Raw genomic sequence first — 23,321 nt, forward strand, 5'->3', positions numbered from 1 at the left:
CATATATATACAAAATATAAGGCATAAAAATTCATTTACAACTTGATGATAAAACACACACACAAAACATAAATTATTGAAACCTGTAAAAACTAAGTAAACAAAATAAAATTAGTTACATTAGTTACAAAATCCGAGAAAATGTCTTCATTTAACAATTTCTCCTCTTCCCGTTTTGGAGACCCCCCGCAAACACATGCATACATAGCATATATAGACTCCATTTTTAGTTTATCTGTGACACTAGGAATTTTAGAGGAACAAAAAGATAAATTACCTGTGTGGCACATTTCCCACTGAGTGGAGGATGGATTTCTTTTCCGTTTTAGGCAGACTACATTCCCAGTCCGTAAAATAAACGAGTACAAATTAGAGACTACAAGAGTCTCTCTCCTCTTGAGTATAGCCTGGTGCTTTAAATAAACTGCAGGTTTTCCATATAACATTTTATATTTGTGCTAAATAGATAACCTAATTGTATAAAGTTTCTTAGCTTAGGGATGACCTTATTTCACAATGGTTTAAATAATTGAGTACTCTTTAATCAGTGGCTTGGTTATAAAGATACAAAAAATTCATAAAAGGCATTCGGTAAATATAATAATAAATATAGCTAAGTATCAAGCAAGTCTAGACCAGACGAGCAGCCGAGCAGGTGGCCGCCGAAGGAGCGCTTTGTGGCTCCGCTGAGCTGCCATTGCCAATATCCACTAATCCCATGGCTCCACCCGAGGCGCTGGCCAGCACTCGCTTGTAGTTGCTGCTGCATTGGGAGTCTGCGACAGAGCGACCGTCACCCTCGTCGCGACGACATAGTTCTGCCGCAAAGGGTGCCCCCGCGTTGCTCGTGTGTATCTCTAGGCGTCGCTCCAGAATGTCCGCTGTGGTTAGCTCGCTGGCCTGGACCATACTGCTGGCGGGGACATTGCTCAGCCAGGGCTTGAGACTGCTCTTCTTTTGAATGGTGGCAGCCTTGCAGCGGCAGATAACATCCGCATGCTCACCGCAAATGGGGCAGGTGGCGCGATCCGCGGCGGTAATGGCGCCGGATGTACCTTCCACCTCGTTGCTTCCACCCACCACAGTGGGCATGGTGGCCCCTGAAGAGCTGCCACTCAACTCCAGCTCGTTGACCGCGTCCACTAGGGTTTTCAGGCCGGCGGAGGACTGCTGACAGCCCTCGCCCATGCCGTTACCCTCCTGTTCCTCGTAGTTGGGGCTGAGCAGCAGCTTGGAGAGCGGTGGGGCCAGTCCCAGGCCCAGATTGCGCTCATGATACAGCTCTGAGATACTGGGCGTCAGCTCGCGGTTTATGTGACGCATCATGCTCTCCTGCAGGCACTTGGAGCTCGTCTTGGCCGCCGTGGGACTCTCCTCCGGCTTGGGCTCGCTCAACAACAGGTCGGTGTCTGTTTGGGAGAAGTACAGGCTCGCTGGATTGAATACCACACTGGAGACCTCTTCCTCCTCGGGCAGGGCCAGCGGTTTTCTTGTGGCCGCTGCTCCAGCTCCTATGGGATTGCTTCCCGGAGCACTCAGCTCCGTCCGCACACTCAGCCTGTCCATAAACAGTGCGTGCTCCTTGTTGACCCGCGCTGCCAGTGAACTCTGGGCACTTCCCAGCTTGATTTTGGGCTTGCTGCGTCCCCCGATGCCCACACCCAAATTGTGATAGGCTGGCGGCCGTGGCGGGGGCAAAGGTGGCTGCTGTTGGGGCATTGCCACACCGGCTCCGCGTCGCAGCACCGTCGCATGTCCGGATCCCTCCCAGTCTGTGGTGCTGCTGGCCGAGCTGGAGCTATCCGGTCGTCTGTTGTTCACGCTGCTTCCGACCATTCCGGCGGATGCTGAATTCGCCACAGTTGTGGGCTGGGAATAGAGACTCCTGATGCGTGTCTGGTGGGCGAGGGCCAGCGTCAGGCTGGGATCTGTGACAGGAGGACTGGGGGTAAAGGCGGCATCGCTCTCTCCGCCACCGCCTGGCCGTGATACCCTCACAGGGGCACGCATACTGGCATAGCCGAGGCGCGGATTGGCAAATCCAAGGCCCGGCTGTGTGGCATAGCCATCGGACAGCGAATGCTCGCTGTCGGTGGTGTTGGCCAGGCTGGAGTCCAAGCCGCCTCCAATTCCTCCACCTCCTGGTCCTACAGTCACCTCTGTGCGTCCGCCATCTGGTTCCCCGCGACGCCGCACATACGAGATGAAGGCGCTGCGCGGATGCAATGGCAGCGGAGCTTTCCCAGAGCTCACGGAGGGGGTGCTGCTGGCCGTGGGCTGGACAGGTGTGATGGCATCCATCTCCGTCTCGGCCAGCGACTCGCAGCTGCTGCTCTGCGCCGATTCCAAGTCCATGCCCATGCCTAGGTTCTTGGGTGCCTCTCGAGTGTCTGGATTGGAGATATACATATAGATTGATAAGAGGATTACTCCCAGCAAAAACTCATCTAAGTACTCACCAAACAAGGCAAGAAGTGCCTGAAGGACGAATTGGCAGTGACGACGATTGGCCTGCTTGCCCGTCCGGAGTATCACCTGATCAGCCCCCACCTCGGTCAGATCAAAGCCCACGGAGGCGAGCAGTTCATGGCATCCTGCCACGCGCCACAGGCGCACACTCAACGGCATCTCAATGCAGCAGGTCTCCTCCTGCTTGATGGCACCCACAGCTGCTGCTGTACTGGTGACGGCGGCCGGGGGAAACTGGGCCAGAATGTTCCGGATCACGGCAATGATGTCGTCCGCATGCTCGGCACTGTTTACGTGGACCAGCTTGGCCAGCGCCTGAAGCGTAGCCGGCGTCAGGGCCAGCAGGGCCTGAAGACTGGCCGAGCACTGCGAGAGCCGCTCCTCGGGATCTGCCTGCGGGAAGAATACGCTCGAGGGGATGCCATTGGCAGCGGGCTCGAAGCGAAATCCGACAGCCATCAGCAGATCCTTCCAGCCGGCCACGGGACCCGCCTTGTTCTCAATGCTCTGCTGCGTCGTGTACATGGCATTCTTCTGGCCGCGATGTATCCGCTGCAGACTCTTCTCCACCAGATGCAGGCACACCCGCAAGGCGTCCCGACACCTCTCTGGCGTGCGCAGAAGCTCGCAGAGGGCATGGCCCAGCGCCACCTTATTGGACAGCCTCACATTGCTGCCGACCAGCAGGAATCCCGCCCAGTTGGCCGGATGGGCAAAGTGTTTCGTGTGCTGCACCGTCTGCATGGCCTCTGCCAGGGCGCTGTAAAGGAGAGAGGATTCCATTAAATATGAAGGATGATAAATCTTAGCAGGAGCTTACCGTGCAGCTCGTGCTCCCTGCAGCAGAGCCGAGTAGAAGGCACGCAACAGGATCTTGGCTGCCGTCTCCGGGACGGGCCATAGAGAAATAAGCACGGCTCCGGCACCAGCCATCAGCCAGCCGCCGGCCAAATGGGCCACTCCGGCCCCCGTGATGGGCTCCACGGAGTGGTAAGAGCTGAGCACCACCAGACGGGCGCTAAGGCGTAGCTGCCGCAGTTCTCCGGCGGCCAAAGTGAAGTCCGAGAGTTGGGGCTCGTGCGGCTCCTTCTGCTGCTGCTGTTCGGCGGTGACCACGTCCCCGGGACTGAGCACCACGGCGCCCAGCTGCCAGCTTATATTGGCTGCAAAGTGTATGCATTCGGCGGACGGAAGCTCTGCCAGGACGGACTCCTTGGTGGCATTTGAGCCGGCCAAAGCGGTGGCCTGCAGCATGTCCGCCACCATGGCGGCCTCTTGTAGGGCTGCCGGCGACTCGGCGCCTGCCCAGCCCCAGCGTTCCGCCAGACTGCCGGGTACACGAGGACCTCCCACCACCAAAGCCTTGGGCGGACGAGCCCGATCCCGCCGCACCTTGGGTCGGCTGCGCAGCGCCTGCAGGGAGGGAGCCGTAAGAATGGCACAGCGTTCCGACAGATATTCCCCGTCCTCGCCGGCCGCCCTCAGGATGGCGAAGGGCACCAGATACAGGGAGCTGTCCAGCACGAGGATGAGCTCACGCCTGCCCTGTCGCGAGAGATTGGCCGAGGGCAGGAGGTCGTCGAAGGGAGCCAGCAGCAGGTTATAGAGGGTGTGCAGGCAGGAGGGTCCCCGCCAGGCGGGCACAGGCGGCGCCCGACGAGAACTGCGGCTGCCCACGGAACGCGTGGAGCCCTGCAGACTGGCCACCGAGCCTCCAACGGAGCCCAGGGAAAACAGGGAGCTCAGAGAATAATTGGAAGAGTTGAGCAGCTGATTTCTGCTGACCATGCGCAGGAAGCCGCCTCCTCCGGCTCCTGCTCCGGGCAGATCCTCCAGCAGCTGCTCCGTGCTGGCCCGCCAGCCGCTGCCGTCGCCTTCGTGCAGCAGGCTCTGGGAGTTGACGCCCAGGTTATCCCGCACCATGTTCACATATCGCTCGAGCAGTCCATCGCCCTGCGGCTGCTCCCTCTCCTCCTCCTCCATTTCAAGCTCCTCCTCCTCCTCCTCGCTGAGGGACAATGGCAGCTGCAGAGTCTGGGCATCGATGCGGGCCGCATGGAAGCGCACAATCCCCGTCTGGGGATGCAGCAGCCACGCAAACAGCTGCTCCCCGGCCAGACTGTAGTACAGCACCGGCATCCGTCCGCGATTCACCGTCTCCTGGATGGCCTCGCTGTCCGCCAGCGGCACCTTGTTGCTCTCATTGCCCACGGCATCTGCTCCGCCGCGAGCCTTGCACCGCTCGGCGGCCACCAGGGCCTCCTCGTTGCGCTGCAGGGCCACCAGCAGCTGCTGCAGCAGATGGTAGCAGTTCGTCTGCAGATCGTAGAGGGCCAGACGCGTCTCCGGACTGCGTTGCTCGTGACGCACGGCCTCCAGCAGCTGGGCGGCGGTCTCCAGTTGAAGGCGAGCCCCCTCGGCATCGCCAGAGGAGCGAAGGGCAAGACCTGGGTAAAGAAATTTCAATGATTATCAATTATTGAATGATTTTGTGCTAGTGCGCCTCAGTGTGGCCTAATACTCTTTCTCTGTTTCTCTCTTGCCACCAACGAATTACCATCTCGCTCACTCCGGCGTGGGGCACACGCTGCACGAGAAAGAGTGCGAGAAATAGAGCGAGTGCGTGGGCGCGTGGGAGCGGAACAAACAGAAGTCCAACAGGACGGACAGACGGACTCGGCTATTGATGGGGATCAAGAATATATATATTCCTTCTCTCTGTTGCATGCATCAACACAAATCTAAGTTTATACTTAGTGCTGGCCTCCTACTGAACAAATAAAAGCAAAGCAATTGCCACCAGCCACTCACCCAATTGATGTCTTATCTTGGCCTCCTCCTCCGACTTGCCGATGGACTGGGCGCTCGTCAGTCCCTGCCGCAGATACTCCACGGCCTGTGGGTGCTGCTCGAGCTGATGATGGACGCGTCCAAGGGCCAGGCAGGCCGTCGCCTTGCCGAGACGATCCGCGCTGAGCTCCAGCTGCCGGTCGTAGCACTTGAGGGCCTCCGCCTGCTGGCCGAGGGACTCGTGCACGGCCCCCAGATTGCTGAGTGCCCGAGCCTGCAGCGAGGGAGCGGCCAGATCCGTGCATATCTGCAGATCCTGTCGGTGCAGCTCGAGGGCCTCCGAGTGCTGGCCCATCCGCTGCTGCACCTGGCCCAGGGCGCACATGGCATCAGACTCGAGGGCACGATCCTGCAGCCCCTGCGCCAGTTCCCGCTGATGTTCGAGACAGTTCAGGGCTTGCGTGTGATTCCCCAAAGCGGCATGGACATGCCCCAGATCCCCGTAGGCCAGAGCCTTGATCTCGGCACTGTGCAGCTCGTGGGCCACCACCAGACGCTTCTCCAAGCAGACCAAAGCCGCCGGCAGTTGCCCGAGCGAGCGTCTGGCCTGTCCCAATCCCCGATAGGCACGCTCCTGATCCCGGTGACTGGCCAGCCCCAACGCCAGTTGCAGCTGGCGCTCGTGGCACTTGAGTGCCTCCTCGTAGTCCCCGAGGGCCGCATAGCAGTCTCCCAGATGACCCAGAGCTCGTGCACGATCCGCCTGCGTGGATGGCAAGGAGACCCTCTCCAGAGTCCCCAACTGCGCCTCCAGGCATCCAATGGCCGCCTCGTAGTGGGCCATATTGAGGCGCGCTATTCCCAGATTCCCATGGGCCTGTGCCTCCACGGCAGCATCCCGCTGCTCCTGCGCCCGCTCCAGCTGCTCCTGGTAGCACTTGACGGCATTCGTCCAGCTGCAGAGGGCCATGTGGACGGCCCCCAGGTGCCCATGGGCGCGACACTCTCCCGCCAGGTCGCACAGCTCCTGGCGCAGTGTCAGCTCCTGTGTGTGATGTCCCAGTGCCTTGTCCCAGCGCCGCATCAGACGATGGGCCAGTCCGAGCGCTCCACAGGCAGCAGCCTCCATCGAACGGTCGCCCGCTGCCCGGGCCAGTGCCAGCTGCCGTTGATACAGTTTGATAGCCTCTTCGTGGGAGCCAGTGCGTATGAGGATGTCCCCGATGTTGCCCAGTGCCCGGAATTTCGCTGGCAGCTGGTTGGTGGCATGTGCCACGGCCAGGAACAGTTGCTGGCACTCGAGTGCGGCGGCAGTGTGTCCCAGCGCCAGATGCGCCAGCCCCAGATTGCAGTAGGCCCTGCCCATGTTCGGACGATGCTGGGCGTCCTTGGCGAGGGCCAGGTCCTGGTCGTAGTAGCGCACCGCTGCCCGATAGTTGCCCAGCGAGAAGTGCGCGTATCCCAGCAGATGACAAGCCTTGCCTTCAGCGGTCACGTCCCCCAGCTCCTGGGCGAGCATCAGGTAGCTCTCGTAGTGGGGCACCGCCTCCTCGTACTCCTGCCGCCCGCTGAGGCAGTTACCGAGATTCAGCAGAGCACAGGCCTCCCCGGCCGTGTCCTTGAGGGACCTGGCCGTCGAAAGGTGCGCCCGGTAGTGGGTGAGCGCTGCATCATGGGCGCCCAGTGCCTGGTAGGCCACTGCCAGATTTCCATGCGTGGCCGCCTCTGCGCTGCGATCATGCACCGCCTGGTTGATGGCCAGCTCCTGCTTGTGGTACTTCACCGCCGCCTCGTAGGATCCGGCCATGTGGGCCATGCGCGCCATATTCCCGTACGCCCTGCCCATGCCCGTGCGATCGCCCAGCGAGCGGGCTATCCCCAGATGGGCCTGGTGCAGCTTCAGCGCCGCATCGTGGGATCCCAGCAGCTGATAGACGATGCCCAGATTCGAGCAGGCTCTGCCCTCGCCCAGCTTGTCCCTGGCGGCCAGGGCCATCGCCAGCTGCCGTTCGTGCCAGCGTTTCGAGGCATTTGCATCGCCGGCGCAGCGTGCCGCATGCCCCAAGCCCGCATAGGCGGCCGCCTCCATAGAACGGTCTCCCAGGGCCTGGGCAATCCTCAGCACTTGCTCGTGGCAGGCGGCAGCCTGCGTGAACTGTCGCCGCTGGTGATGCGCGGAGCCGAGATTCGAGTACGCTCGCGCCTCCTCCACCTGGTCGTGCAGCTTGCGGGCCAGCCGCAGGTGCTGCGTGTGGCAGTCGAGGGCCGCCTCGCACTCGCTAAGCGCCAGATAGACGGCGCCCACGTTGCCGATCTCGCGGGCTTCCTGAAGACGATCCCCCAGCTGCTTGAACAGCTGCACGCACTGCTTGTGGGAGGCCAAGGCGTTGGGGAAGTCCCCGCTGGCCGTGTACACGTGTCCCAGCGACGTGAGGGCCGAGGCTGCCGCCTGCGTGTCCTTGCACTTCATGGCCAGCACCAGTTGATAGCGATGCGCCGTCAGGGCCTCCTTGTAGGCCCCCTGGCTAAAGTAGGCGGAACCGAGGTTCCCGTGCGCCCGGCACTCGCCCGCCGTGTCGCCTAGGGACTTGGCCACCGCCAGATCCTGCTGCATGTAGCCAATGGCCTGATCCAGCTGATTCAAGGCCCAGTGGGCGGAGCTCAGGGCGCTGAAGACGGATCCTCGCAGCTTCAGCGAGCAGCTGCCGATCCGGAGAGCCGCCTCCAGCACGGCCACCGCTGCCTGGTACTGTGCGGCCTGCAGCAGCTCCTGCCCCACCACCGAACTGACCACAAACGGCGACTCCTGCAGCTGCATCGTCCTCAGTTGCTGCAGCGTCGGGTCCAGGGCTGTCCGCAGGGGACTCTTCAACGAGGCCTCCACCAATCCGCCCATCAGCTGCTTGTTCGTGGGCTCCTGGGCCAGGCCCGAGGCAAAGGATGCCAGTGCCTCGCCGTAGCGTCCCAAGCACTGCAGAGCCACGCCCTGGCGGAAGTACGCCTTCGGCCATTGGGGGCACAGCTCCCGCGCTTGCGTGGCATCTTGAAGGGCAGCCGCAAACTGTCCCTGCTTGAGCAGCGCCGCCGAACGGTTGCTGTAGAGGATGTGGTTGCCGGGGTCCAGCTGCAGGGCGTCCGTGTAGAGCAACACCGCGGTGGCAAAGTCTCCGTTCTGGCAGGCGGCATTCGATTGGCGCACCTTCTCCAGGAAGAGGGCGCGGTTCGCGGCAGGCAGCTCCGGATTACATTCCGGTTCGTTCTGGAGGAGACAGAAACAGAGAGAGAGAGAGGTTTAAGGATGAGCGGTGGATCAGAGTTAGCATTGATTATGGCCAAATTGCTGGCTTGAGCATTCCCTGCCGACTGCGACTGCGACTGGCTCTAAGTAGAGCAATAAACACAACTGTACAGAGGAGATGGAGGAGAGCAAGGATCGGGGGCAGACTCGAGGATGATTGCACACATCTGCCGCAGTCATTGGAATGCTGAACAGTGGGTCAAAAGTGGCATGTTCTGGAGTCAAATTCGTTAATCGGTGAAAGAAATGAAAAAATGTTGCCCAAAAAATAAACCATAAATTTAAAAAAATACAAAATATACATTTTAAAGAAATTAAAAAAGACAAAAGAAAATGAACATGAATTTTGTTTTTAAATTAATTAAAATTAATTAATTAATTAAAAATGCCTAAAATGTTATTCTGTTTTCCTTCCTCCCAAACAGCTCTCATGGTAGAAAGGTATTTCTTCCCCGATCCTTGAACCCTGCCCCACTGTGCGGTCGTCAGTGGGTTGTAATTATGTTAAATGCCGACGCACCAGCCTCGGCTCCAACTGCGGCTCCAAGCCTTAGTGCCCTCTCGCGGTGGTGGTGCTCAGGTATGCGGCCACCGAGTCACGTTTCCCGGCCAACTGCTGTTCGCTCCCAGCTCCCGATCCTGTTCGCCCCCCGCTCTGCCTGCCACCCGCCGCCGCTCATCAAATGCGGAAGCAATTCCACGAATTCGTGGCCCAAGAACTGAGCCACGACTGGCAGCAGCAGTTGGTCTGGGGAGGGCGGGCGCAGGCGCAGGGACAGGGGCAGCAGTCGAATCAGTAGCAGCGCGCATAGGAAAAAGTGTCGGAGTGCTAGAGTTGAGGCCCATTTTTGGCATAAGCCACCAATGGCTGTGGTCACGGCCACGGCCATTGCCACGGCCACGGCCACGGCCTGGATGAGACCAAGACAAGACGAGACCGTGACAACGACGTAGAATTTTTTACATATTTTTTGAAGCAATTAAATGCAATGAGTATGCAAATGCATTAGCCCGATACGAGACGAGGCCATGGCCAGGTCCCGCTGTGGCTTCCTAGAAAACGTGCCCGACAAGTGTCGATGTGGATGCCCCATGCCCCATGCCCCATACCCCGGTCCGTCGGTGCCGCGCCTGTCGCTGGCGGGGCGTGAGCTACGGATAACGTGCTTAGATTGGCCTTCTGGACGCTCTCGGACCGCTGCACGGTCTCCGCCAGGCGTATAAATCAGGCAACAACAAAGTATCTGACAGATGCAGAACGTAATTTTCGTTTTATGCAGCTTATAAGAGCCAGCCAAGTCTTCAGCTCAGAGCTCCGGCGATAAGCCACAAATGAAGAGGGCGTTACCACAAAAGAGCCCCAAAACTCTCCTTCTTTGCGAAATGTACAAGATCGTTCCCCCTGCAGTTCCATGCGTTGGCGGTGCTGGAAGGCCAGGCAGTGATCTCGGGGAGAAGATTGTGGTGGTCAAAGTCAAAGTCAAAGTCAAATAAACACGCACAGAACATGCCCTCGAAACGGCGGAAGGGAGCGCCGCCGCTCTCTCTCTCTGCCTCTGCATGGACCAGCATTCTCTAGAGTATTAGCAGATGTTATCATTTCCCCGACGAAAATAATAATAATATTAATAGCAGGCAGATCCGAGAGGCACATAGAATGAAAGGTATACCAAATGCGATCCAGAATCAGGCAGCGACCGGATAAGCTTTTGGGATAAGCTCCCTTCAAACTGTGGGAATGAATTCCGACTGGGTCTGGATATGACATGGTCTCTTCTTTTCCCCCTCCTTCCCTTCCATTTACTGTTTCTAGTGCAGGCTGTGAAGCTTTCCAAAATCCCAGAGTTGCCTTTCTATTCGTTTAAATTCCACATGGTGTGCGCGACTTATGGCATGGCAGGCGGCTTTTATCCATTTTCATGGAAACATATCTTTGATGCGTCTCTGTACAGTTAACCTTATACCGAAGAAGGATAGAATCTACTTGATGTTAATCCCTTTGGCTCTTCAGATATCAGATCAATATCCCTGTACATAATACCATCGTCCAGAAAGTGTATCCACAACAACGGCTTCTATATACCGCCTTTCCTTCGCGCTTTTTTGCCCTTTAGCTTCGCCTTCGCGTTCCTCGTGCCATGCTGTATGTCAATTTAGGAATTGGCGCCCAAATGGCACATAGAGAAGTCATGTAAAATGATACGCTTGCTATCTCGCTTCAACAATTCCAGCTAAATTGGAAGCAGCATCCACGGCAGGCAGCAGCAGCATCCAACAGCAGTTTAGAAAATAGTCAAAGACGGACAAGAATTTTATGCAATGAGAAAGGGAGAAAAAGAGGAGGCAGCCAGCGACAGAGAGAGAGAGAGAGAGAGAGAGAGACAGAGAGAGAGGGAGACCGAGATAGAGGGGCAATGGGAAGTGAGTCCAAAGAGGTATTCAGGAATGTAAGAGAAAAACCTGCGATTCGAGAACTGGTCGCTGTTTGTCGGTTGGCAGTTGTCCGCCCAACAGGCAAGAGCTAAAAAAAAAAAATAATAAAAAAAAAGAAGAAAGAACGCCACAAAAAAGTGGCACCCATAGATGCATTCGGGCAGCAGTTGGGTTTCGCTTCGCTTCGAGTGGTTGTTGCCTGGAACCAAATGGAAGTTCATCTCCTCTCTGTGTTTGTCTCTATCTGTGTGTGTGTGTGTGTGTCTGTGTGTGTGAGCGAGCAAGAGAGTGTGCCTGTGAGGCCCCCGAGGCTGGTCACTGGGCACTGGGGACTGGGGACTGGACCCCGGACCATCGATAAAGTCCGGCGCATTGGAATGCGAACAATTTCACGATTGCTTGTGGCGCACATTGGCATGTTTTGCGCTCAACTTGAGAATTTTGTTGCAATTTAACGCGTAATAAAATAATTAGCTGCGGGCTCTTCCTCCTAGGCCCTCTTCCGCCCACTCTCCGCTCCTGATATTCCTCTCTCTTCAGCTCGCTTTGACGATTTTCGATACGCTGTGCTTAGGCGACGGCGAATGAGAGCTTTCCAGGCACATCCCGTTGGAAGGAGCGCATGTAAGTGAGAGCAAGGTTGACCTTGATTCGGAGTAAGCTCTTGAAAAAGAGAGCATTAATTGACAATTCAGTTTCCAGTAGGCATCCCTCTTCTGCTGCTCTTCTACATGCGATGTTCATGAGCGTAGGCCACAGGGGTGGACGTGGACGTGGACCTAATCCTGACTAATCTCTTCAAAAGATGCATCAAATTAAGCCGGATATTTATGCAGCTTTTGCCCCTTTGTCTGCCGTGTCTGCCTACGCTACTGAACAGCAAGAATTGTGGCTTTGTTGGTTAACCCCTCGAACATGAGCTTTAATCGAATTAAGTTCCCCCTTCGCTGCGCTCCTCCCAGTTTATGCTTAAGCATTTCCTATCGTCCGTCTAGCTGCCAAAGGGACACTCCACTCGAAATGCGGACACAGACACGGACGTCAGTCAGGGAGGCGACTGCCAGCCGGCAGGGAAGGGGGGTGGCTTCCAGGGATCTGTCTTTGAGACATGCGCCTGAAACTTATCCAACATCGTTGACGTTGTCGTCTGTTCAGCCTCTTCTGCTTGTTCTTGTTGGGGTTTTGTTTTTTTGTCCCTGACATGACAGCGCGGAATATGATGAAAGGGCCAGAGTCAGAGTCAGGGTCAGGACTGGGGCTGTACTGGGGCTATGCTGGGGGTTAGTGCAAGTCAAAAATTTCTTACGTTTTGGCATTCTTTGATACCCTCACAAAAGGTACAATGGTATCTACGAAATCAACTCAGTGTAAATACTTCTATATATAATTTGAATTTCCACATAATGGAGTGGAAGGACAGCTCTATATGGCATTCAATCCATCCAATCGGCAAGGGTATCTAAAGCTTCTTCATGTGAAATTCGTGATTCGTTTACTCCCTCTCTCTCTCTCTCTCTCTCTCTCTGTCTGTGCTGCTCTGCTTTGCTTGGCTTTTGTTTAATTTTGGCTGCTCGTTTTTGCTTCTTTTTTTTTGTTGTTGTTTGTTGTTGTTTTTGTTGCTTGTAGCTAAGCCCTTTTGTAGTCTTGCCGCTGCTGTTGAGTTAATCAGCATTGAAATCATTTTGCCATCATTTTGATTATTGCCTGATTGTTTCTGCTTTCCTGTTTTCTGCTTTTCTGTTTTTCTGTGGGACTTCTTTTCTTTTTTGAACTTTTCTGCCTCTTGAGGTTAAATTTGGAGAGCAGAGCGGCGTAATGCCTGATTAAGTTTTATATTGTACCTGCATATGTATGTATGTACATATGTACATATATTTGAAGGCCATAAATAATTGTCATGGTGTTTGAACTGCAAACTGGAAACATGTACATACATACATATGTACATGGCCAAAACATGTTTGTGCGTGTCGAGCGACAGAGAGAGAAAGGGGTAAACTCTGCACAGGGATCTCTGTACGGTTTCCAGCTGCTGCCGAATGCCAAATAATGATGGGTATTTCGATACCCTTTTCCACTTACCTCGGAGAAATCCCGCTGCGACATCTTATTTAAAAGCTGTTCGCCAGCGACGGCAATTTTGGCATTGTTCTCGCTATTACTATTGGCATGATGATTATTTGCATTAAAATTTAATGGCAAATTTATAAGATTCTCATAATTCGTCATTTGTATGCCACAAGAAGTAGAATCATACCATCAAAAAGCGCCTTCGTTCTGCAACAAAAGAAAAGAACAGAACAGAACAGAGGAGATTATGTTTATGTATAGACGGCGAGAGAGTGAGAGGGCGAGACGGTGAGAGGGAGAGTGAGGTGGTAGAGAGAGAGAATGATGGCGGGAATGTAAAAGCAAAAACAAAAGCTTCCAGCCGGAGAGGAGGAGAGGAGAAGACTGACAATGGGGGCTTTCAAATGCCAATGCGAATTCTAGGGAAAAAAACACTGAGAGAAAAAAGACAAGGCATTCCATATCTTCGGCATTCATTCGGTAAATATTTAGGCTCCGACTTGTGTCTCTAAAAGAATAATCTGTGTGAAATATTTAGCAAAATATGGTTCTACTCGTACGAATATCTCTTCAAAAGTAATCCCCTCTGTAAAGATGTACAAAGAAAAATGATCTAGTAAAATATCACACATGGGAAAGCCATAGATTTGTATCCATTGGGCCTTAAAATATCCACAAAACTCTGGCGTTTCGGATTGTATTGTTGTTGTTGGTTTTTTTTCAGTGAAGGGACGAACGCCGACAACGACGCCTCTTATGCAAATATTGGCCCGATCCTCAGTCGCAGTCACATAAACTTGACAATTGAATGTGGCCATAAATTTGTGGAGCCCGCAGACGTCTCGTCTCGTCTCGTCTCTCCCCAGTGGCCTGCCCACCACAGCCCTGTTCCCGGGTAGCACTTTTCGCACAGTGGCCTGAGCTCAGTGGGAATTCTGTTTGGCGAGACCAGATGATTCTGATTGCGCCATTCACTTGCCAGCGGCGCCTGGCTATCATCGCCATCGTTGGTCTGGGACGGGCTCGGCCACGCCCCGACTCCCGACTCCCGCCCAGATGGACTTGTTATCATTTAATTGAGTTTGCGGTAGCTGCAAAACTCTTCTTAGAGAAAGTTCGCATCAGAAAACATTAACAGGCACCGCAACAAGCAGCAAATCGTAATTAAAAAACCCAAATTGGCCAAATCAATTAAATCTCTTCTTATAGCGGAAATTGGTAACATCTGAGAAAGCCCCAGCCCGAGCCTGAGCCCAGACCGACCCCGACCCAAACCAAACCGTTGTTGTTATTGTCGTTGTTCTTGCATAGAAATTGCTTTTGTGTGGCATTCCGTGTGTCTTTTAATAGGTTTCCAAGGGGTATTCGCTGCGTTGCGGCTAGAAGCCATATGTAAGGCCTGCTGGAGGCCTTAATTGAAATGTTATGCCGCGCAATGACAAAAGACTTGAGTGACAGACGGGTTAACCGCAATCGCCATTGCTCCATGGACTCTCTCCTCAATGATTTCAATGGATCTAATAAAGTTCCATTGGTTCCACTGACTCATTGGATGCGCTGGCAGTGCACTCTCGAACACAACAGCAATGGCATGCTAATGAGAGAACAAATTGGTTACACAGGCCCATACGATAAAAGATAGCATAGCGGACGGGAACAGGTCCAAAGGCACTCAATCTACATAAATACATGCATACATATAAAAACTGACTCCCTCTACTCCCGATTCGGGTGAAATGTGTCTTAGGCGCTTGGAATTCTAATGAGGAAACGATACAGAGAACAGTAAAAATACTGATACTGATGCAACTGCTCTTCTGTTTCGCTCATAGGATATTTAACTGTTTCTGGCTTCTAAAAGATCTAGAGCCACTTGAGCCACGACTGTACTTCTTTTTAGAACAGTCTTGCACTGCTTTGCACTGCTTGTCCATTGGAATCTGATCCGTTTCAATTTTATTGAGTGGAAGAAACACTGGAACGGCATTGAACATTCCAATTGGAATTTCTTGGCGGCATTTATGATCACTTCTGTGATATTTTTATGATCCGTTTCGATGCACTCAATGCCGTGGCAATTTCCAAATCAATGAGCATAAAAAAATTCATAAACCGTAATGCATTCACCTGGCTCCCGCTCCCGCTCGCCGCTCACCTCTCCGTCTCCCTCTCTGGGAGGCTCTCTCTGTCTTTTATAGATCGCTGCTGTCATAAAACGCTTATCAATTGCCTTGCCGCCTGTGTGGCGGCATTTTTAACAGTTTGCTTTTATTACTTTTATTGGTTATGTTTTCTTTCTTTCGCCTTTTCCCTCTGCTCCGTCTACTCTTTTGCACTTTTTGCACTATTACTCGTATTATTAGTTTCTGTGTCTGTCTGCTTATTGTTGCCTGCCCGCTGCTGTTTGGCTTTTAACGATTATGAAGCCCGGTTCCATGGATCCAAATGAGCTAATTTAGATGCCTTGATGGTTTTATAATTGTACTTGTACACCGTCGTTTTTATGGCAGCTGTGTTTATGTCTGTCTGTCTCTCTGTCTGCCTGCGTGTGTCTGCGTGTGTGAGCACAGCAGCAGCGGCAATGACAGAAGGCAAAGATGAGTCGCTTTTTTCCCCATTTCATTGAGTTTTTCTTATCCATTGGGAGTTTGGCACTGATTTAGCCATGGAATGAAGTCATATGGGAAATGATTTGGTTGCTTTACATCAAATCACTTCAAAGATTATAGGTTTTTTCTTTAATTTTTTACTTTTGCAAGTTCGTGTCCCAAGTCTTTTGTATTTCTCTGGAATTTTCTTAGAAATTAAGTCATATCGGTAATGGTGTTTTCGATGTTTTATATGACATTTATATATTTTTCCCCCCTTTTTTTTGCAAGTTCGTGCCTTAAGTCTTTTATTTTTCCATATAAAATATTTTCCAAAATTTGCTGGGTTTTTTCCTTCTTTAAAATCTATAAATCTTATAAAATGAAGTCAAATTTATGTAAAGTCGGTGCACTTTAGTTTTAGACGAGTTAATATCCAAACAATCAGGCATGCCCCGGCTTTCACTTTCGCAAAAAAAAACCCGATTTACTTTTGAAAACGGATACGGATACATTTTCCTCGCCGAAACAAAAAGTAAACAGCTTTTTATAAAGCAAAACAAAACATAACTGCAATAGGAAAAAAATCGATGACTTATTGTACAAGGACATGAGACAGCAATTGCGAAAACGGGAGCCAAACTCAAAAGTAAGTGAAAACCGAAGCCATCAGTATATATTTTTTACATTTTCGACCTTATAAGAACAGGTATGTTATACCTTTAGAGCTCTTAAAAATATTTTGCATATATTTTGAGCTGAAAGCGCATCTTTTGTTATAATTTCATAAAGGAATCGAAGGAATATATTTGGAATTCCTTGGGCCGATCTTTTGTCACTCATTGTAGCTAATGGAACTCTTGAAGTTTAATTCTGCGCAGTCTGGGGACAAGTCAACAACTACCAGCAACAACAACACCACACAAGCCAAAACATGAACAAGAACCACTTTGAATTCCTTTTGTCAGGTCATTAGCGCTAACTAAAGTTTTCCTTAAAGTTGGACTCCATTTGAATGGCCGCAGTACCCCATGTGGCCCCATCCCCATTCCCATTCCCATTCCTAACCCAACCGACACTCCACTGCTCCACTGTCACAATAACAAAGTGTTGCAACATTGTTGCATTCGGGCTACGTTGGCGGTCGTTTAACGAGCACAAAACTCAGCCCTGGGCACCAGCAATGGCAACAGCACAAAGAAGGAGGAAGGACGTGCAACATCAACCAAAAAAAAAAAAAAAAACACAACAAAACATGACCATCCATGGACCCATCCAGGGACGAGGAGTACACGCTGGTTCTTTATTACAACTTCTATAAATGATTTCCGCTATTAAAATGAAACACTTTTGCATAATTTTTCACTTAGAAAGGACAACAGGCCACAGAGCCAAAGAGCCACAGACCCACAGATCCGGGAACCAAACAGAGGGGGAAGGGCAGTCTGCAATCATGCAGTAAGAAGAAATTCCTCACGCTTTATAAGGCCCGCCAGGTATGCCCGAAAATTCCACACACCACAAACGCCTACCCAACCACAGACAAGTCCATGTCCAGACTCGGAGACCCTCTGCTCCACCCAGACCACGGCTCAGTATGTGGGTATCCATCCAGAGACGCTTACTTCGTTCCTCGTCAACGTCTTCTTCGTTCGGGTTTTGATAATGCGCCTCCGCCTTCTGCTTCTCCTCCTTTTCCTTTTCCATCTCCCTCTCCATCACGTAACCTGTTGAAATGTGTGACAAATTGGGCGTAAAAAGGGCCCCCATCCACATCCCCATCCCCATCCCCATCCCTGCTCCGATCCGCTTTTATTTCTACCACCATAACCCCTGGCCATGCAACGACGTGGGCGTGACAACAGCGATTTTGGTACCGATTTTGTTGAGTCTTTCCTCTTGGGCCAAATTTTGGAGCGCAGCCTCAGTACAAAAATTGAGTCATAAATTTGATGATTATTAAACTGTAAGCCTGAAGTTCATTCCATTCCATTGGGCAGCAGAGCGATGAATAAAGGGTGCTTAAGTACTCATAAATGACACGGAAAATACGCTTTATTTTGTCTACAAAAATTAGGAAAGTTTAGAAGAAAATCAATGAATATAAAGCTCATTTATTGCATACCCAAAATATCTTATTTACGGCTTCAAACACTTCCGTCTACGTTTCCCTCAGACAATCCGCTGCTGCTGCTGTGTGGATTTTTCCCAAGGTTTTCCTGCAGTTTTCCTTCTGCCTCCCCCAAACACATTTGCGACTTGTTAACTAACAAATCGGCAACAAAATTAATCACACAAATACGAAATGTGTTGCGTTTTATATGAGGTGTTTCGGTTTTTTGTTGGTTTTTGGCTTTTCATGGCCTTAACAGGGAGCTTGTACAATTTCGTGAAAACTCATTAAAATTGTTTGCTGCTGCTGCTGCTGGTTGGTAAAACATTAAACTATTTCCCAGTAGCCACGAACATGAAAACAGCATGGAATGGAAAAAGGAAACAAGGCGAACGAACGGTTCGGAGAGCGAAGGAGAGGGACATGGACATGGATGTAGACAAAACGAAAAGCAATTTTAATGAAGCCAGAGTTGGAGGCACAGGCATAGGCACAGGCACTTGTTGTTGTTACTGCTGCTGTTGCTGTTGTTGCCGCTGCTGCTGTAGCTGTAGCTGTTGTGGCAGGCCGCATTGTTGCTGCCTTATAAGCGTGGCATGCATTTGTTGTCCGCAATGCTGCTGCGAGTGGCACGATGTAATTGACATCATTAGACTAAAGCGCAGCGAGACCGAGTCGGAGTCGAAGTCGGAGTCCGAGTCGGGCCAAAAAGGAGCTCTAGAAAGTGGCAGCCATGCTGCAGCAATCACCGTTAGCCGTTACCGTTCTATGGAGAGCGAGAGAGCGAGCGAACGACCCACCGCAGTGTGGTGTGGGGCCCCATTTAGGGTCAAATTATGCAAATTATTAAATGAAAATCAAATCTAATATAATTATTTTTATTGACCTGCAGAGACAGAAGGAACAGCGGGAAGTAGGGGCCCCTTGGGTTTTGAATTTTTAATTCCCATGTCACATAAATTTCTTGCTTAAGCATTTTTGGTCAAGACTTTTGGTTTGGGAACTTTTTTGGGTTCACTTCACCCACCCTACAACTACAACTCACCATGGAATGGAATGCCGCTGCAGACTGGAAAGATTACCTTGTACTTCTCTCTTTCCTCTCTCTATCTCTCACCTGCCGTTGGTGTTGTTGTTTCTGTTATTGCTGCTGGTTCTCTGATTTTCTCCTTTTTCCGTTGTTTTTGCTTGCTGCTTTTCTCTTTCTGCTCTTCTTGTTTCTCGTTTTGTTTTATCACAGACTGGGGAATTATTTTAAAATTAATTTAATTGGTGAAAATATGCGGAATGAAAATGAGTTTCAACAGGAGGGGGGGAAGAGCTAGAGGGAGAACGAGAGAGCCGAAGAATTTAGAAAAGAAGCTTTTTCTCTTCTTCTGTATGTTTGTATGTATTTACTATGTGTATGTTTATATACACTGAGCACATTCTGCACTAAATCATTCCGATCCCGATTAACTGTAAGTCCTTTTCCCTACAACAACAAGCCACGAATGCGGCCCTCAATTTGCACTCCCTCTCTCTCTCACACACACTCCATAACGCACACACACATTTACGCACGAAAATATTTGTTGCCGTAATCCATTTGCAGTTTTTTGTGTTACATAAAGTTATTAAAGTTATGCAGGCAGCCGTTATGTTGTTTTACATTTGCTTTTGTTGTTCTTTGCATAAATTAAAAAGTCATTTTTATGGCTTTTATGTGTCATTCTGTTTGGAAATTTATGTAGAATAGGGGCTGCTGCTTTTGCGGCTGCACAGCGGCCAACAACAAGAAGCAACAGATGAAGCAGAAGAAGAAGAAGAAGACATGGATGGCCAGAGCCGCACTCACACATGGAAACGAAACCCACCAAACACACACACAGCAGTTACACATGCCTGGGTCAAACAAGTCAAGCAACTTTTTTTCATCTTTTTGCTGGAAGCGGCCAATCTTTGGATTGCCTTCCTTTGGTTTTTTCGATGTTGTTGTTGGGTTCCTTGTTTTCTACAACTTCTTGTTGTTGCCTTTGTTATTAGTAGCATTTACTGTGGAATGCACCTAAGCGAGAACGTTTTGGGGAAAATTACGACCACTACAACAAGTCCGTCTTGGTCATTGAAATCGAAGTCCATGTTGTTTGGCGAAAATGGGGAAAAATGCATGGCCTCGATTGCGCAGACCAAAGAAGAAAGGGAGAAGCACAGAGAGATACAAAGTGCATAAATTCCGAAAACGTCAGCAGATGTCAAAGCTACCTTGCGAAGTTCAAAGGCCGTTGCCGAAGTTTCTCAGCTTTTGTTTCGCATTTCTTTTTCTCAAACTCACTTTACAAATTTGCCACAATTGAAAAAATGGAAGTCGTTTTTCGAAACCGATACCACCGCGTTTGTTTCACCTCACTTCGTTCGGAGCTACGCGTGCGTACGACCTTTCGGTACCGTAATTTCTGTTAGCTGGAGCGGTGCGACCAGTCCGAGCTTAACCCACTTAACCCCCCTTTATTTTAACAGGTAAGAAACTTAGTTAAGCCGCGAAAATAATACTATTTGAAAATTCTTCTTGTAGATAAATCCTATCATTCCTTTTTATTTAAAAAAGCTCTAAGGATATATAATTTTCGTTGAGTGTATTAAATACCCACAGGTCGACAATGGGTTAATCGTTCTCTCTCCATGATCAGTAGTCATATACATATCTCGATTTTGATATTCGGCTTAATATTATGAATCGATTGATGAATCAATTTTCTACAATATATGCTAATTTTAAGTACCTTTATTTAATTTTTTGCTTATAAAATAAGGGTAAAACAAAGAAGGTCCATAAAATGTCCATTTTGGTACATGGTAACTACACCGTAACTACATATTTTTTACATATGAACTACATATTTATGGAGTATGAACCTTTTTATACCCCAATTCTTTTAATTCATTGTAACTCCGGTTTTTAAGCTGCTTGTAAACCAAAGATTGACATGCTTTTGATCTATTCATCTATTTAATTGCATTTTTGTATATACATATATATTTCTCGATCCCAATTAATAATCTCGGTATTTGTAAGTACCAAAAGCTGCAAAATAAACATACATATATTGCAATTAAGATAGCTTTAGAAAATTGAGAATTCATAGAAATGACAAACATTTATCATTTCTACACTATAAAGTTTTCATCAAACCGAATATCTAAATCGAGTATCAAAAAATAAACTCACTTCAATTATTTTAATCATTTGCTTCATATATTTCTTTATTTCGTAGTAGTAAAATTGAATAAACTAGAAAAATGAGGACTTATAATAAACTGTAGAACCATACTTAACCAAATTGATTTGTACCTGAAACGTTGGGTCCAAGAATTGTCACACACATTCACTTATCACTCCTCTTCGCCCAGCGGTATGAACGCAGGCAGTGTCCCTAACTTTGGTCGTTGGCGGAAGCTAATTGGGCCAACCTCCGCTGACGCCTTCTCCTCTTCCGCGGGCAGTTCTTCTTCGCTATCGTCATTTCGCTGGTCAACGGCCGACGCAGACTCGCCCTGGGTAGCCTGCTCGCCTTTGGACTTAAAGTAGCGAGAACTACCGGGTTGTTCAGTTCCAGGGTTAGCAGTCTGAGGAGTTTCCTGGATGCCGACAGACTCCTTCTTCGTTTTCGGCTTGGGTTTTATCAGCCGCTTTGAGGTTTGCTTGCAGAAGCGACACTTGGCCAACTCGCAAGTACCCTTGCGCTGCAACTCGGGACAGGCAAACTCGTGACGCTTGTTGCACTTGAAGTAGCAAAGGCGTTAATAGGATGATTTGCCATTGGATCAAAACAACTTACCTCGGCAGCAAGCGAGCAATAGCCACGCACAAAGTCAATACAGATCTCGGTATTGCGGCTGAGCTTCTTATGCAGATAGGGGCAGTCTTCGCGCACACAAACGCCACGCAGATAGTAGCGGCAGACGGGCATTTTCTCCAGCGTAACATTGTGCGACAGCAAGCAGTCGGACTTGGTACATTCGCCTCGCAGAAAGCTGAAAATGGTTAAGCAAAGTTAAGCAAAGAGAGTTACCGCTTAAAGCCTCCACTCAGAACACCATCGAAGAGTCTCTCCTCGCACGGCTGAGGGACCAACCTGGGACAGATTGTGACCTGTCGCTTGTCGTGCAATTTTCGGCACTTTCCGCGACTGTGCGCCACACATTTACCGAGCTTCTGGTAAATGGCACATGGCACATTTGTCTTCACCAACGACTTATTGAGCAGCGTCAGGCTGCGTTGCCTGGCGGTAATCAAGTGGGCACGCGAGACATGATTCGTGGTGCGTATGAAAACATTCTTGGTCTTGGACGAGGCGACATATGTTAAGCCACCGATATCGATGCGACGGAGGGTGGTTCGGTTTCCGTTTAGCTGTGCCGCACTATTATCACTACTAGCTGGTGACGATGGTGTCACGGTTGCAGTTGGTACTCTTGTTAGACGGCAGCCCGAAGGATCGATGATAAACTTGTTACCGCTCACAAGCAGAGTGCGGCCGGACAATGAACGGTTGAGGGACATCGGTGTCGTGGATTTGGCCACAGCTCCTGTTGGGGCATCCAGTTTGGTAAGCTTGTTCTTTGATATCTTCCTGTACATCACGCCATGTATGCTGACCATGCTCAGGGACTTGTTAACGCTGGCCTTAACCACTTGCGGCTTTGAGCTAATTGGTGAAGAATAGATCGGCATGTATACTGAGGCATAGTCGACTAAACATTGGGTCTAACCTTAAATTTTTGTCCGTCTCCGCCTTGTTGGTACGCTGCAGGGCGTATTGGCCCACAAATTCCCCCAGGGTGCGTCGCTTCTTGACCAGAGGAGTAAACGTTAGGGAAATGGCGCGCACTAGCTTGTATTTTGTGCGCTTGGCAGGAGGTGGAGCCGTGACTGTAGGCGTTGGCTTCACAGCTGGCTGACGCACGATTTTCCGTTTGGATATGCTGACCAAAGGCGGCTGGGGCACAACCGCAACAACGGGAGATGGAACACGCAGAGGGGCAGTCTTAATGGGCGCCTTCCGCACCAGGCAAGTGCTGGCCTTGCTTATAATCTTTGCCTGCGGCGTGCTGTCTGGAATATGTGGCGTTACCTCGGTGAACACTCGTTCTCGGTAGTACGGAACGGAGACCTGTTGCTGCATCTCCTGCATCCACTCCTGACGGCGATACTCCTCGTACATGGCCTGTTGACGCTGCAGGAATTGCGGGTTTATGTGGATCGCAGGCGGAAGCGGAGGCAGCGACTGTTGCTGCGGCTGGGGCTGAAACGGATGAGCAATTCGGCCCTGCAAAGCCATCTGAAAATTGGGATTAATATACACTTTTCGCGTTGCGGACGGCACGGTTTCTTCGGTGCCCAGGTGGGGCAACATTTTTCTAAACACTTTTAAGACGTTCCGTAGAAGTATTTTCTATGAATTTTTGTGATAAACTAAATTTTAAACAAATTTCAAAAACTATACGCATGCCTTTGTTACGTATTTTCGTCGCGAGGTGATGACACTCTAACGATTACTCAGGAGTGCGATAAGCATGC

General features: G+C 50.5%; 2 protein-coding genes across 8 annotated transcripts; both read right to left on the bottom strand.

Moving 5' to 3' along the window:
• Positions 1–431: 431 nt before the first annotated feature.
• Positions 432–20,234, bottom strand: LOC4813159 (tetratricopeptide repeat protein 28). Of its 7 annotated transcripts, none has more exons than XM_033384750.1 (7): positions 20,076–20,234; positions 18,879–19,002; positions 13,073–13,267; positions 5,281–8,518; positions 3,290–4,916; positions 2,460–3,229; positions 432–2,390 (listed from the first exon to the last, which is right to left on the bottom strand). In XM_033384750.1, exons 3-7 carry the CDS (start codon positions 13,217–13,219, stop codon positions 631–633), a joined length of 7,542 nt encoding a protein of 2,513 aa, XP_033240641.1. In that variant the 5' UTR covers positions 13,220–13,267; positions 18,879–19,002; positions 20,076–20,234; the 3' UTR covers positions 432–630. The 7 variants fall into 7 exon arrangements, with proteins under 7 accessions (XP_033240641.1, XP_033240638.1, XP_033240639.1 ...); XM_033384747.1 differs by having other exon boundaries at positions 18,807–19,002; XM_033384748.1 differs by having other exon boundaries at positions 18,807–19,002; positions 20,006–20,234.
• A 740-nt stretch (positions 20,235–20,974) lies between these two features.
• On the bottom strand, positions 20,975–23,293 carry ZC3H3 (Zinc finger CCCH domain-containing protein 3). The gene is made up of 4 exons (XM_001353778.4): positions 22,514–23,293; positions 21,877–22,449; positions 21,580–21,775; positions 20,975–21,523 (listed from the first exon to the last, which is right to left on the bottom strand). The coding sequence occupies exons 1-4, from the start codon at positions 23,155–23,157 to the stop codon at positions 21,134–21,136; spliced, it is 1,803 nt and encodes a 600-aa protein (XP_001353814.1). The 5' UTR covers positions 23,158–23,293; the 3' UTR covers positions 20,975–21,133.
• Between the last annotated feature and the right edge of the window lie 28 nt (positions 23,294–23,321).

The sequence above is a fragment of the Drosophila pseudoobscura genome, chromosome X (genome assembly GCF_009870125.1).
Source record: "Drosophila pseudoobscura strain MV-25-SWS-2005 chromosome X, UCI_Dpse_MV25, whole genome shotgun sequence".
Taxonomy (NCBI): domain Eukaryota; kingdom Metazoa; phylum Arthropoda; class Insecta; order Diptera; family Drosophilidae; genus Drosophila; species Drosophila pseudoobscura.

Coding starts and splice junctions, on each gene's coding strand:
- LOC4813159 (XM_015187707.2), bottom strand. CDS start 13,219: ATGACGAATTATGAGAATCTTATAAATTTGCCATTAAATTTTAATGCA. Junction 8,519..13,072: donor CGCAGCGGGATTTCTCCGAG/GTAAGTGGAAAA, acceptor TGTCTCCTCCAG/AACGAACCGGAATGTAATCC. Junction 3,230..3,289: donor CAGGGAGCACGAGCTGCACG/GTAAGCTCCTGC, acceptor TCTCCTTTACAG/CGCCCTGGCAGAGGCCATGC.
- ZC3H3 (XM_001353778.4), bottom strand. CDS start 23,157: ATGTTGCCCCACCTGGGCACCGAAGAAACCGTGCCGTCCGCAACGCGA. Junction 22,450..22,513: donor GAGACGGACAAAAATTTAAG/GTTAGACCCAAT, acceptor TTCACCAATTAG/CTCAAAGCCGCAAGTGGTTA. Junction 21,524..21,579: donor ATTGCTCGCTTGCTGCCGAG/GTAAGTTGTTTT, acceptor TGCTACTTCAAG/TGCAACAAGCGTCACGAGTT.